Raw genomic sequence first — 17,028 nt, 5'->3', positions numbered from 1 at the left:
TAGTAGTTAATAAAAAAATCTCGTTGGTGTTATTTTTTATTTTTTTTTAATGGCTGCTTAAACATGTGCCTTTTTGGTTATTTTACTGCTGAAAATGGAACACATGGTTGTAGCTAAAATCATTTTTTTACACCATAAGATTAAAAATGTTGCTTTTTAAAATAATAAGAACATTATATAATATATAGGAAAGCTGTTTTTAATCATAAAACTTTACAAAGCCTCTTTTATTTTATTCAAAAATCAATATAGTCTAGGCCTAGTTTACAGTTAGGAGAGCTAGGCTTTAGCCTGTTATTATAGTGGAGTAGTGCGTGTATTGTTGGCGCGTGTTCATTGTCGGGCGCGCGTATTTATAGGCCTAGGCCTAAGGAAATAAATGATTACAAATAAAACTAAATATTGATTATTATTAATTTAATGTTGTTTTTTTTACAGATCACAGAGGGATGTTCTTAAGCTGTTTGCATACTTCAATACAATAGAAATAGCATTAATCAACAACAATTCCTCATTAATTTACTGGCATATGTGAAACAACACATACAGTAATTATGGATATCTACAGATTTTTATTGCCAAAGGACATTTAATTTTTAAAATCTTGTTATTTTCCTAATTTACTTATTTAAAGGTTCAAGCGGAGGTTGGTTGTTGTGCGGTAATTGTTATAAAGTTTAAATGTGATTTCCAAATCGGCAATAAATAATCATTATAAATATAAATAGAAAAAGGCCTAGTACAAAAGATGTTAATTTAATATACAAAACTTGTTGTGTAATTTGTGATAATATTAAAAGTTTTATGTTAAATGGTGTGTATTTCATTTATTGCTCCATTATTATAATAAAAAGAAGGGAATCGTGAAATTTCATTAATTATTTAGCCCCAAGAATGTATTGATTTTATAGTATTTTACCAATTTAAACAGTCCAGGCCTAGCTTGCAGACAGTCCCCCCACCCACTTCACCCAATGCTTAATAATTTTAAGAAAAATGAAAGTTCAACACTTTATTTCAAAATTTATAAGCCCTTTGTCCTCATATTTTAAGATTATGAATCAGCCACTTAACAAAAATAACAATCGAGGGGCCAATGATGAAGCGCATCTTCCCTCATTCTCTTCGCCTAAGAAAACGATTATTCCAGCCCTGCCGCGTCTCCCTAGGCCTACGCGCACCGTGCTTTCGCTTAAAACAGACCTATATTCAACTCCTTATAGAATTTGTTTGAAAAATAACACCAAGCTTATTTTTGGAAATCTTAGAAAATACATATAAGACTATATTATACCGTTTTCAGAATTTCATTTAAAAGTTCCAAATTAATGTTAACTATTTTAACAAACTAGTTAGTTTTCACTTTCTTGTTTTCGTCGTATGACTCGCTTTGTTTACGCTTACACTTGGCTTAGATGTTTATCTTAGAATTCGAATAAATGAATCCATAATCAACAAAAATTGGCACTGTTGTGGTTTTTGTTTAATATAAATGTTCCTAATACACAGAAATCAATTAAACGGCAATATAATTTAATATAAACGAGTTAAAAAGGAAATTTAGACAGCCTATAAAATACGGAAGTCAGAACTCGCGTCGCTCGAAATGTTCGGTAACTTTCTATTTATAGCCTATCGAAAAAGGCTCTGGCTAACTTTTAAATTAAAACGGCTCTCGGAACACTTAATTTCCCATTATCACTATTTGACGTGGATGTGAGGGCTTTGTCAACTGTGATGCTTTTCCTTGCAGTGATGCCTGCAGCCTGCAATGTTTTGGCTGGTGTTGATTTGATTAAGGCAATCTCCTGCTTATCTGAATCACTATTGCTGACCTTGTTTGTGTATGCCCGTATGTCATCACATCTGTTTTTGAGTGTCTTTTTGCTGCATTTTGCACTCGACACCGATGGATTGGAAATGAATCCAATTTTCCTTGGCTGTAAAACAGGCGTATTTGAAAAGTTTAGTATATAGATTGGATTACCTGATAATCTATTGGAAAAATATTTAGAAGAACTTAATGCACTTGTCAATTGTATGACCCACCGTGTGCGTCATACCCCTGCATAAATAAGTGACTTACCTTAAGGTGATAATTATGGTGGTGGTAAAGTGACGGGCATTGTTAATTGATGGTAAATGATGCATCTCTCCCGGGATTCAATTGACAAGTGCATTCAAATGTATTAAATAATATTAAGTGATTGATTACAAATGTGTTCTAAGGTATGTTACAAATTATTATTTTATTTAAATACGTATTATATATAATGTACTCTATTTAAAATAATTATTCATATGTAAATTTTAATTAACTAAAAACCAACCTAGGATTTTCTTTGTGTTATGAATGAATTATAACTAGGCTATATTATGTTTTATTGTATATTATCTATATATGAATGATATGATATTACTTACTCTCCCATTTGTGGCCATGAGTGTTTCCCCGCCACCTTGTCGTAGTCTTGTTATGACCAGTTCATCATTTAGTTGGGAAATAGCAGGATGGATGTGAACGTTCTTAATTAAGGATTCTTTCAGAATTTTCACTGCACCGATAACAGTGTTGTTATCTTCTACCTTTTCTGCATTTTTCACGCATGCATGAATAGGTGTAGATTCGTATTTCATTGCCATATCACATGTCTTACACCGTACAATTGAGTCGTGTAAAGCCTTAGTTGAACTCTTTGGGGGAAATACTAGTGAATCACGATTCACATTCTGATTACACATTATACAATCAAATGTAGATTTACGAAGAGCAGCGAAGACGTAATTTAAACAGGACGTACAATAAATGTGAGCACAGGGGGTCATACGGTGATCAAAACTTAAAATGTTTGAACACAATTTACAACAAAAAAGATCTGCCTCTTCATCTTTATCAATAATAAAGTTTGAACTTGAACCATGCGATAGCATAAACGGTTGAATTTTGGATGGTCGGTACAGTTTCTGCTGCTCTCGAAATAAAAAACATGCAACACAAGTTGGAGCATGATCAGAAAAATAAAATTTACTGTGTACCGTGTCATTTTTTCTTGTACTTTCCAAAAGACAATATCTGCAGATATTTACAGGTGAAGATGGACAATATAAATAATTCAAGCGTGTGATGGATTGTACTGATCTGCACCTTTCATTTGTTTTAATCTTCCTGCCACAAACACAGCAAATTGATTGTAGAGCCCGTAAATGAAACGACACCTCCATCGTCGTTGCACACGCGCGACCGACTAAATAACCGCGCTAGTACAGGCTGTTTTAGCGTAGATAGGCTGCCAGGCTGTTATAACGTCGCGCGATCACCGGAAATATTGCCTATGTTCAGGATACAATAAAATCAGTTTTAAAAATAACACCAATTTTATATTTTGGAAAATGAAAATAACAACACTAACAATTAATTCTGTCTTTTCAGAAATTTATTTAAAAGTTAGGTTTCGATTTTAGCTTTAAAAGAAATACAGTTAATTTTCACTCTCTAGCTTATCGCCGTATACGTTGGGTTGTTTACATTTTTAGAAATACCTAGGTTGTGTAAGGAACATCGTTGTAAATTAATTTCCTTTTCACTATAACTATTGTTGTTGGTACTGTTTGTACAATTATAAGTTTCTAAAAATAGTAACTAAGGTTTTAAATCATATTGTTCATTTTGAGCGATGTGTGCAGCAAATATATATGGTATACATTATGAAATTTATTTTTTTTTCTCTCGCGCGAAATATTCGCACTTCCGCGTCATACACAGACTACTAAAAGGCTGTGACTGATTTTAGTAATCAAAACGGCTCTCGGAACACTTAATTTCCATTTTTGCCTATATGACGTTGATGTGACCGGTATTCTGCCGGTAATGCTACACATAACCGATCGTTCAAAAGGAAATCAAGTTCTAGACTGCTGGACGTGGTACATGTTCGTTGGACTGCCTATAGTCGTTGCCACGTTACTGGTGGACGTTCTAGCCGGAGCCGTTGTATATCCACTTTGTTCTGAGCACGTAGTGTACGCGTTTCTGTCTGCCGCCATGATGTCCAGATACTCATCTTTGGAACGCATATGGGAGGCGGTTTCATTGACGTCGGTGGCTATGACAATCCTGGATCTGATACGCAACGTTTTTATCTATAAACTCGGTCCATGTATGTTTGACGGTCGTGAACTGTTCAAATGTGATGAGCTCGATAGCTGCTATCAGAATCTACTCGATTTGAGCGCACACAAACTAGACTCATCAGACTGTCCGATCAACAAAGTCGGTCGACACTGGGCATTCGCTCTCATGATTTCGCATCTGATCAGATTCTTCACCATAGTCTTTATTCAATGCTTTATGTTGATGCATAAACGTCATTTTCTAAGAAAAGGCGATGCGGATGGAGAGGAGGACGATGAAGATGTTCTGTTCAAAAGCTATATTGCTATAATTAGCTGACGCTTTAAATGCTGGCCTTCTTGCTAATGCTGACGATGCGGTCCTGTTCAGCGACTAGCTAGGCCTACATACATTCAGGATTGTTTTTTACTCGGTGAGGGGCAGAAGAAAAATGGGGTAAGTGAAGATGAAGATGAGGATACTAAAGACTGGCTGGGGATAGACGAAAATTCTGACGGCGAGGATAGTTATTGAAAACGAAGAAGAAATTAATGTGTAAGAATTTGTATACTAGGCCTAATCATGATCTAGAGTAGAAGTGAGTTATGTTAACAGATTGTGTGCTCAAAATAATCCATTAATCAACATAATTATGCATTTTTAATCGTTGATTTTATATATGAAGATGATAATAAAATTAAAAGAAATTAAAGTGTAATATTTATTCGTATTCATTGTTTAAGTGTGTAAAATTTCATGTAGATCCATTAATAATAACTAATGGTATTCAATGAGAATGTGTTGTGGATATTGAATAGAACCAATGAACCACTGAACTTCAAAGGCTGGTTTCTAATTGTTGATAATCTATCGAAAGTAATCTATTGAATTCGGCTTATATCTTAATTGCCTGGAAGGAAATTATAAAGCAAGTTACATATTTTTGGAAAGCTTAGAGAATGGAGAATAATATTTTAATAATAATAATAAAAAAAAATTTAATTTCAACACAAGGCTCCTTCTGTGGTGAATCTTTGAATCAAATTACATGTATTATTTTTATTATTATTATTATTATATATAAAAAAAAGTATGAAGATTAAAAGTTATCGTTAATGTACAGCGTCGAGTGCACATGCGTGCATGATGTTGAAGCTAAGAGGATTGATTTTCGACGTATTTATTGTTTTATTCGTTGTAAGTGTTCCATGGAATTGGTTATTGTTGTACAGAGAGAGAGTGGCGGTTAATCGGGCCGAGATGACACAGAGACGAATCACAGAGAATGATGATACGATGAATGTTTTTGTGTCGTGGTTGCGAACAAATATCTTTATAGAAGAAAGAGACGAATGTACAGAATATCACAGAAACTATGTAGTACATCCGATCCTGTCCGTTTCGCCGGTTGAAGCGTTTGCCAAGACCGTTTCTAGCTTGATAGAGATTCCTGCTCGGACACTTGGAAAGGCAATGTCTGACTTTAACTTGAATTTCATAGGCAGAATTCCAATTTCAATCTGGATTCCTGCCCTATTAACATGGTCTTCTATGCTCATAGCTACAGTTACGTTCGTCTATTTACTCTGTCTAAAGTACAGTCGTCCAAACACCGTATTCGTTACTGCACTGTCCACGAAGAAATGTTGGTCGTCGCGAAACGGTAAACATCGGTTAAAAGTACACTCGTAAAGCTTTGTCACTCTGAAACGTTGAATACTTTTTTTTTCACACCACACCCACCACTATCAAGAAGTGTTTTGTGTATACACACACACACGATATTAAAGTCTATTTTTTTTTTATAAACTATTATTTTACCATGTACAAATGATATAGTATTCTCTGGATAATAAGTTCTCGAGCCGTGAAGAAACGGTACAAATATGTAATGCTCGCTTTCTACACTATACCGTTTCGATTTTATCAAGAAACGAACAAAATTATTTGTATACACACGCACACACACGCCAGATAGTAAACTTGTTTACTCTTCTGACTTTTTGTGTGATTGCGCACTCTGTATATTTTTTATTATTTACTCATACACAAAATGATTAACAGGGCTCCCATGATAATGAACAAGTCAAGCACCCTCAGTGTTAGCAGATAACGTTTACTGAACCGCGCGGAAGATTTGTTCGAGCGGGCGGTATCAAACAATCATTTATTTAATGTGTTTTCAATAGTTAAAAGATAACACTTATTTTATGTAAAACATTATTACGCCCTAATGTATTACTTTTAAGCTATATCTATTTTAACATGTAATATTGATTATAACGTGGAATACATTTGCACTTTGGTGCAATTGTATTCGACAATTAAAGTTTGTATGTAAGCGGTTTTCTGTGCATGTCTTCGAATAGAGTTTTTATCCGAATTCAGTAGTCGTCCTATGATTCTGCACACAGGATGACAGAGCCATGAACACACACACGCGCACTCACACACACACACACACACACACACACAAGAAATGAATGAATAAAAACAAACAAACGTGATCTAACTTTTTAAATTTTTTTATTTGTTAAAACGATTTCCGAGTTAACGAAATTTAAATTTGATTGCAAATGAATCAAGTAATGCGCAACTCTCGATCAGTTGATGACAATTTCCGATGAAGATTTGAATCTACCACCGACTCTCAAACTGTCTTTGCAACAGATTGATCCGAGAGTTATAATGGACGAAGGCGATAGTCGTTGTGTAAGCTTCCAACATATGAAAGCGTGGATATTGGAACCTCACAAGTCTATTTTTTTTTTATAAACTATTATTTTACCATGTACAAATGATATAGTATTCTCTGGATAATAAGTTCTCGAGCCGTAAAGAAACGATACAAATATGTAATGCTCGCTTTCTACACTATACCGTTTCGATTTTATCAAGAAACGAACAATATTATTTGTATACACACGCGCACACACACGCCAGATAGTAAACTTATTTACTCTTCTGACTTTTTGTGTGATTGCGCCCTCTGTATATTTTTTGTTATTTACTCATACACAAATGATTCTCACGGCTCCCATGATAATGAACAAGTCAAGCACCCTCAGTGTTAGCAGATAACGTTTAATGAACCGCGCGGAAGATTTGTTCGAGCGGGCGGTATCAAACAATCATTTATTTAATGTGTTTTCAATAGTTAAAAGATAACACTTATTTTATGTAAAACATTATTACGCCCTAATGTATTACTTTTAAGCTATATCTATTTTAACATGTAATATTGATTATAACGTGGAATACATTTGCACTTTGGTGCAATTGTATTCGACAATTAAAGTTTGTATGTAAGCGGTTTTCTGTGCATGTCTTGGGCGTTTGGGCGGTATCAAACAATCATTTATTTAATGTGTTTTCAATAGTTAAAAGATAACACTTATTTTATGTAAAACATTATTACGCCCTAATGTATTACTTTTAAGCTATATCTATTTTAACATGTAATATTGAAATACATTTGCACTTTGGTGCAATTGTATTCGACAATTAAAGTTTGTATGTAAGCGGTTTTCTGTGCATGTCTTCGAATAGAGTTTTTATCCGCATTCAGTAGTCGTCCTAAATTCTGCACACAGGATGACAGAGCCATGAACACACACACGCGCACTCATAACTTTTTAAATTTTTTTATTTGTTAAAACGATTTCCGAGTTAACGAAATTTAAATTCATAAACAATAAATACAGTACAATAATAATTGAAATTCTATCATTAAATAAAACATTAAACAAACTGAAATTTCAGTCAACCGTGATGCTCTATGTACATAACAATATGCACCACTAGCAGCAGACATTAAAAAAGTATGGATTCACGTACGTACAACGAAGGTTAACATTCACAAACAAATATATTATTAATTATTAATTACTACCCTATTAAAAACTAATGGAAAGTATACTACCGACACTAATGAAATTTTAAGAGAACAGGTCAACTTTTACAAAAACTTATATTCCAAAAAAAATATTTCTGTTAATAATATAAATAGCTATCTTGATAAATCAAAATCCAAAACACTTTCATTAAATGACAGTATGCAATGTGAAGGTTTACTAACTATAGATGAATTAACAAGTGCTCTTCATAAAATGCACTTGAATAAAAGTCCGGGGTGTGATGGACTAAGTGTAGAATTTTACAAGTTTTTTTGGAATCATATAAAAGAAATGTTATGTGCATCCTTAAATTATAGCTACAATAAAAGTAAACTACCTAAAACACAAAAAAAGGGAATAATAAAATTATTATTTAAAAATGGAAAAAGAGAATTACTAACAAACTGGAGACCAATTACATTGTTAAATGTTGATTATAAAATTATGGCCCATGCCCTATCGAGTAGAATACAAAAAATAATTGCCCCAATTATTGATTCCGACCAAAAAGGTTATATCAACGGACGATTTGGAGGAGAAAACATACGCTTAGTAGAAGACGTTCTTTTCCAGACCAATACATGTAACTTACCCGGAGCAATAGTTTTTCTAGACTTTGCAAAGGCCTTCGATTCATTAGATAGAAACTTTATTTTTAAATGCCTCCAAAAGTTTGGCTTTGGAATGTCATTTACAAAATGGATTACATTGTTATATACAGAAACAGAATGTATTATAGAAAATAATGGTTGGCTATCTGAAAGTTTTCAGATGGAAAGTGGAGTAAGACAAGGATGTCCACTGTCTGCTCTTTTATTCACACTTGCTGTTGAAATAATGGCTAATAACATAAGGGATAATCCTCTATGTAAAGGCATTATGTTACCATGTAATATAGATAATGTAAATGAAAGTACTGTTAAAATTTGTCAATTAGCAGATGACACCGTCTTATTTACACAAGACGAGACTAGTTTAAAACACTTTTTGAAAGAAATAGAGGTTTTTTGTAATATATCTGGATTAAAATTAAATAAAGAAAAAACTAAAGGAATGTGGATTGGTTCCAGCAAAAATAATGAAACAGCACCTTTTAATCTAACATGGACGAAGAATCCAGTTAAATTCTTAGGGATATATGTCGGCTACAATAAAAGAGTGTGCGAAGAAAAGAACTGGAATGAAAAAATCACTAAACTTGATCAGATATTGCAATTATGGCAAAAAAGAAACCTCTCTTTTTTTGGAAAAATAATTATTATAAAAACATTTGCAATTTCCAAACTTGTATATAATGCTAGTGTCATAAATGTGCCTAAATATGTATTCCCAAAAGTAGAAAAGGTATTATATAGATTTTTGTGGGGTAAACAAAGAGAAAAAATAAAAAGAAAAACCCTTATAAATTCAATACTAGAAGGTGGTCTAAATATGGTACATCTTAGCACAATGGTTAGTTCGTTAAAACTTAGTTGGGTTAAGAGATTGTTAAGCCCTGACCCAGGTAAATGGAAATATTTACCAAAACATTATATGTATCCATTTAATTATACTGTCAATATTAGTGAGCCCAATTTTGAAAGTCATGTAGAACTGAAATGTATGCCTGAATTTTATAAAGAAATGTTAAAAGTGTTAGTGTATTTTAACAATATAAGTAATACATACCCGCAAAATGTAAACGAAGTTGAAAAACAACATTTGTGGGAAAACACTTTTATAAAATGCAGTGGAAAAACATTATATTTTAAAAGTTGGATACAAGCAGGGTATAAAACAATAAAAGATATAATAGTTAATCACGGATTAATGACTCCGACAGAATTGATACCTACCCTTTCAGAGCAACAAAATGGAATAATTGAATATTTTAAGATTGTAAATGCAATTCCCTCAAATTGGAAGAAAATATTTATAAACAATGAAAAAGAGAGAGACAAACAAGAAATACAAACAATATATTGTAAACAGTATAAAAATTCTTTTTATTATAAACACATTATAAACAATATATCTATTACTCCATTTTGTCAATCGAAATGGGAAACGGAATTTAGAAATGTGAACTTTAAGTGGAATAAAATATGGTTAAAAAAAGTCTATAGCATGAAACATGTAACAAAAGTAACACAATTTAATTTTAAACTGCTACATCGGATTCTGGCATGTAAACAACGAATGAAGATATGGAAAATATCTCCTGAAGAAATGTGCGAACACTGCCAAAACGAAATTGAGACAGACAAGCACATGCTTCTGAAATGTAAAAGTATCCAAAAAGTATGGACAACATTTAACAACATGATTATAAAATGCTATACACTTGAAGAAACCGTACATGATTGGCTAGACATTGTTATTGGAACAAAAAGTGAAAATGTCAATGAATTATTATCATTGTTTACTTTTTGTATTTATAAAACAAATTTTATTAAATCATTAGAAAACCATTCAAAAATGAGATCAAAAGTCGTCTGGAACTTGTTCCGATTTGAGCTAAAAAATCTTATAGAGAATCAATATGCTTGTAACATAAACAAGGCAAAAAAGAAATGGGGTAACGTAAAAAGAAAATTATTAACTTGTATTTCTTAAAATTACATGTATTAATTTTTAATTGTTTCATTATTATTTTAATTTTTTATTTATATATATATATATTTAAAACTTTATTTTAATGACATTTTATACAATTTCTATATATAACTACAATGTGTAATATGAAGAATGAAATAAAAGTGGGTTGCCCCCACGAAAGAGAAAAAAAAAACAAATATATTATACATATGTATATTTTTCCTGCTTTAGATAACTAACCATTTCTGCTTTGTACCCCAAAGCGTTTATAACTATGCCTTTTCATTAGTTAAAAATTCATACTTGTACAACTAATGATGAAAGGTATTATTCAATTAAACCAACAAAAGACAAATTATTGACAATGAAACTATGTTCTTTTCAATACGCGAATGACAGTGCCACTAGAAAAAACCGCTATATCAAAAATGTTATTTTTGAATGGTAGAGTTGTCTCCACCATTCCTAAATTTTCGCTGCAGATATTAAATACGTCATTGACGTAATCGTCGAAAAATAGATTTTGGAACACAATAACGCGTTTGCATCTTTCAACATACCTCATTATTGTTTGTTTGTCTTTTGTTGGCTTCATTCGAATATACGTGAAGCCATTCCATTTTAATATATCTGCTACCTTAGCTGTGTCACTGTTATGTACAGCAGAGCACGAAGACGCTACAAGGTAGTCTACGTTTTTGTTGTCGACGTCTTCGGAATCAAAAGCGTAAGTTTCCTTAAAAGGTAGAAGTGCGCTTTGCCTGTGAAAGAAAACATGACGTAAATAAAGAATAATAATTTTCGGGTTTTGGGAGCATTTTCCTGCATGAACAAGAATAATAGTTTGTGAACCTACCATGAAAACATGCCTCTAGTTCGTTGACGGCGTTTAGAACGACCCGTTGAATGTAACGATTGTTGCTGCGTTGATTCTATATGAAATCAAATATATATAATATATATTATAACAATCATATTATGAGCAGCGTTAAATAGTATCGTTCGCCAACAACAATGCATCTATATATAAATTACCTTTGTCCACGGTTTCCTCTCCTTTCGGGTTGAACGGGTGCTCTTCCGAAGGAACTCTTACCAATGTACTATATGAATAAATTATATATATATCTATATGAATCGAATAAATAAACAAAAATGTAATGTCAAGAGAATAAAAAAAAACACTTACTGCAGTATTGGTATTCTTGTTACTGAAATTATAAAAAAAAAAAAAACTGGTTTTATTATACAACTAATAATACGTGATGCTGGTGCTAGTTTGCAACCAATTAAAACATATACAAGGCTTCTCGGAGAAGGATTTAATACTGGATGTGTTCAGGGTACACATCTAACTCGTGTTCTCTTTAAAAATTTATTTATCCCAATGAGCATCAAGTTTTTCAATATGAATCATATCTATATATCTATATTATAAGTGAGAGACAAACAAACAGACAGACGTACACACTCTCTCACTTATAATATAGATATATAACGTTAGTATTGTATTTACCTTTAACATTATCTTTCCATTGTGGAACATTCTGAACTGATGTTCGTTGTACTAAAAACAAATTTAAAAAAAAAAGTTTACAAACCACAATCATTGTCATTATGCGTTGCATAACCCGGTAAAAGATATATTACAAAATATATATCGAATCATGCCCTTGCAAAACTATGGTAACATTATTTCTTCTTGATAAAACAAAAACAACAAAACTAGTGAAAAAATAAAATTACGTTGCTAAAACAAAAAATATACATTTATGAATTACCTTCAACATCGTCCATCCACCACGGAGTCATCCACAATGTATGTTCTTGCACTTCACACTTAGCTGTTTGCTGAGACATATTAGTTAGTATACTGCTTGACTGAAGTGTGTGTAGGCTATACTGCTTGACTGAAGTGTATGTTGGCTACTGATTGACTAAAGTGTGTGTAGGCTATATACTCTCTTCAAGAATGTTGATATAAAGTTTGCGGTACACCACGTGTATTAGTTCTGAAAAGAACTGTTGAGTTTCTCGACGTTTCGATCAATATGCTTTGATCGTCCTCAGGAGTGAGAATGCAGAAAGTCCAGGAAACTTGGAATATAAGTGGGAAGGGTGGGACTGGTGTGAAAGCCAGAAACAATGGCAAGTTCACACAGTGGGAGGGATTGAAACTAGCTATAGCAGAGCATTGTTTCTCAAGAACAATAGTGAATGGAAACTTGCTATAGAAGAGCATTGTTTCAGATAGGTGTGAAAAGCAGGGTGAGACAAGCTAAAAACAAGGTGTCTAATTTGACTAATAACAAATCTAATATCTTGATGAACAGTGTTGTGTTTGTAGATTTCAATAGCTTCCCTGGTTCGTCTGGAATGCCAAGAAGGAACGGTAGCAATTAGTTCAGCATCTTCCCAATTAACTCGGTGTTGTTGCTTGTGAGAATGCATAACTATTGATGATTTGTCTTGCTCTCCTCTTCTGGCATGGCCTTGATGTTCTTTGAGGCTGGTTTGAAGGTCGCGTCCAGTTTCCCCAATGTATACCTTTCCACATTCACATGGGATGCAGTATACACCAGGTTGACTGTGTTTAGCTGGTTTGTCCTTGTTGACTGGAAAGGATGTTGTTATCAATGTAAACCCTATAGACCCAATGCAACCCTATATGTAGCAAACATAATAGGTATACCTAGACAAAATTAGAACATAATTTATTTTTGTGGTAAATATCTCTGAAGACCTATCACAACAACATATCAAAAATGGAGGAAAAATGTAGTTGAAGAAATTAGTTTAATATCCATAAAACCAAAATGGCCGCTATTTACAGTATTTTTCTATATATCAGGTATAGTCTAGGCAATCTAGAATTTAAAGTTAAACAAATTGCGAACAAAGCTTTTATTTTTTAAATTGAACAAACATCACACTTTGGGAACATATGCAAATTAGCTGAAATATGCAAATTAAGTATAAAAATACAGGGTACCCATAAACCGCCAACAGCTAGTTGTAGAGAGTTCATTTTTTGTTTCTAAATAGTTTAGAATATATATGTTTGTATTCCTTCTTATAGAACGTTTTGTCCAAAAATGACCGGAAATGCTGTATCTGACCTCTGACCTTATTTTCAAAGGATTGTTGTAGCGTTCCATTTAAAATAAAGAAATATTTAGGTTGTGAAGCTCGTTAAATTCGTTGGCGTCAGCATCCCTTCTTTTACCAATTTTAACGATTAAGCTAACATCAAAACAACAACAACAATGATAAAATGCCCTGCAACTCTGTAACTACTTTATGACTTATCAAGTTCCGGGTCCGGATGGATATTGTATATGATGAAATGGGACTCTTTACTTTAGTGGCAGAAACAACATTTACTATGAAATTAAGGGTGTTGCCCGGGCCACTAGGGCAACACCCCTGGGTCCGCCCCTGAGTAATATATGAATATTTTTGTGACATCTTCGTCAATAATGTTTATGATGCATGTATACAAACATTAGCTCAACCCTAATGTTAAAGTTAGGGATATCATGAATTGAACATTGACTTTCCGTTTATGTTCTTGTTATAAAAATAGTTAACAGTTACTCAGTGATTTACTATAGAAGACATTCTCTTGCAAATGTCCACCTAGCATGGCGACTTGCAAAGGATGTTGTTATAAGTTTAAACCCTAGTTGAGTTATCTCCTTAAAAAGTTGCAAACGATTTAATGAAAAGTGTTCGGGAAGTGTCAATCCATACTCGGCGTGCTTGCGATAACCGTTATAAACCATCTCCGGCTCATAACTTTCTAGCTTCTTAGACATCAATCCAGATTTTACACATGGCATCTTGTCGATTAGGTTAGGTGAGGCAAACAACCACCAACAGCCGGCTGCTCCAGGTGGTACAAATATTTGTTGATTATCCTGAGTTTTAGGACGACCACTTATACACAAGCCCACAAATTCTACCTCTATGAAGTCAAAGCATTTTCCCGTCTTTGTTTTTTCAATGAGTTGAATCAGCTCTGGAATTTGGTAAAAATCTGCTTCAGATGATAAAATATCCCAATCTTTAAAGATGTATTGTCCCCCTGAAAAAATAATTCTTTAAACATTTTTTTGTTGAATATTCCATTTTAATGTAACATAATAGTTATCCACTTTTAACAAAAATTGGAACGAAAAAAATGTATTTACCTGAAAAAATGTAATTTAAAGCAAAAAATTGTCAAATTGGCTGCCAGCCAATGGATTTTTGGTTGAATTTAACAATTTATTTTGTCATTTTACAAGTGAAAACATTATTTTTTTCGTTTTTTTTTTCTATGGAAGTGATTAACTTTATTAAAACTACAAAATAACATATTCAAAGTCTTATTTAATTAATCTTCATTTTTCATGTTTTTGGGGGACAAACCATCTTTAAATCCTTCAAGAAGAACAAGTTTTGATCTTCGTAGGAAATTCAAAACGTGTCGGAATGTAGGGAGGCCCATCTCCATTAATAATGTAGCGATTACACTGATCGACTGTAGAAGGAAGACGACCACTGAACATAGCACCAAGCATAGAATTTGGATAACGAGTTAGTGTTGATCGACTTGTAGTGTAAAAACATCCACCAACATTCAGCTCCAACACGTCGTCTATATGCGAATCCGGTTCCATGTTTCAAATTATCCGCCAAAAAAGCTAGAAGTAACTACAAAATGATGTCCCGGTTAGATTTTACGGCTCAAACCATTTATTTATGGATAGGAATTATGGTATGAAAAACAAACAAACGATATTATTGAGAGCAGCTCCATATCAGGATCCAGGGGCGCAGCAAAGAAACGGGATTTGGTATTTTTAGATAGATTTGTTTGTTAAGGTCCTTTTACCAGAAGGCCTTCATATCTTTTTAGCCACCCTAGGAATGGAGGAGGTCATGGTTTATCTTGCAGAATATCATATCTTTAACGTTTGCGTTTATTTTAGCAATATCGACTTCCTCAATTTGAATAAAAATTATTACAATAATATACAAAAGCTATGAAAGTTGATTATCAAATATAATTCACCCTTCTAGTCCCGCCATAAAAAACACCAGCGAAGAATTTATTCTTTCTTCGAAACAACAGATAGATACTGTATACAATATTTCTCCTTTTATTACGGAGAACAATCCAACTATACTCTATAATATAATGGTTTCGTTCTTCACCATCAGTTCACATGGCACGTATACAATCTCCTTACAATTCTGGGTTATTACGGTATCCCCACCCGTTACAATTTTGCCAGCCTTTTCCACCTCATAATAACTTCAATTTGACTATCATTTTCTGTCCCGGTCATTTCTCGTTCCCATCTCTAATGTTCAGTTAATTCCTGGCATTCACGATATTGTGCGGTCCATATTTCTAGCTTATAATTCATTATGTAATATTTATACACCAACAGATGTGGTAAATAATAATCTGAGAAGGTAGAGTTAGGTACTTTTCCTCTCTGTATTGCTTGTTTGTTAAATATAATTGTATACTTATTATTTAGCTTTTTAGATAGTGTTCAGTATACTTTTAATTCACATATTATTTCAACATTATCGAAAAATGTATAAATTTGTGCTAAACACGTCATGTGTTGTTACAGCCCCATGTCAACAGACAATAACAGCGTACCATTCTCTTATTTATTTAACACAATGATTAACTTACACAAGTGGCTAAATATTATTGCAAGCCTGAATGTGATTTTCAGCAAAACGATGTCTCGGTGGTTAAAGTTAAAACGATACATTGATCAACTTTAAGGATGCCATAAAATGATTAAAACAAAATGATGCAAACGTTACAAACTAAACAAATCTTGACAACTGCGTTACTAAAGAAATTTGAACAATTAGTTAGGCCTACACGTTATTTACACATTATATAGTGGGCGCAGTGGTCTCTTTGGTAAATGTCCATCTATCCTTCGAACCTAAGCAAGCAGTTTCCAATGTAAATCCTAGTTGAATTATTTCTTTTAACAGTGTCAGATGATCTGGTGCGTACGGATGGTAAACTGTCACTAGATTTTTCTCGGGCCGTTGATAATCCTCGAGTTTTGAAATTCCCAGTTTTAGTGATGGTAGTTTACAGAATATGTTTGGCAGATTGCTAGATACACACAATGTGGATGTTGACTTGTCTACCTGTATAAAGTCTAAACATTTACTTATGTTTTCCTTATGAATGTGTTCTTTCGCATTTCTTATAAGTGGAAGCAGTCCTGGAATTTGAAAGAAATCCGCTTCACTGAATAAAATATCCCACTCCTTAAATCCTTCAGGAAGAGTAAGTTTTGATCGTCGCAGGAAATTCAAGATGTGTCGAAATGTAGGCCCATCTCCGTCAATAATGTAGCGGTTATACTGATCAACTCTAGAAGGAAGACGACCACTGAACATTGCACCCAGCAT

The 17,028-nt window shown here is 33.2% G+C and overlaps 1 protein-coding gene across 1 annotated transcript; it reads right to left on the bottom strand.

The window, feature by feature from the left end:
• Positions 1-16,494: 16,494 nt before the first annotated feature.
• On the bottom strand, positions 16,495-17,028 carry LOC144838288 (BTB/POZ domain-containing protein KCTD6-like). Its single transcript, XM_078693629.1, has one exon. It carries the CDS (start codon positions 17,026-17,028, stop codon positions 16,495-16,497), a length of 534 nt encoding a protein of 177 aa, XP_078549755.1.

The sequence above is a fragment of the Antedon bifida genome, chromosome 3 (assembly GCF_963402885.1).
Source record: "Antedon bifida chromosome 3, ecAntBifi1.1, whole genome shotgun sequence".
Classification (NCBI taxonomy): domain Eukaryota; kingdom Metazoa; phylum Echinodermata; class Crinoidea; order Comatulida; family Antedonidae; genus Antedon; species Antedon bifida.
The sequence above is the reverse complement of the archived record's forward strand: the minus strand, read 5'-3'. Positions and strand labels throughout refer to the sequence as shown.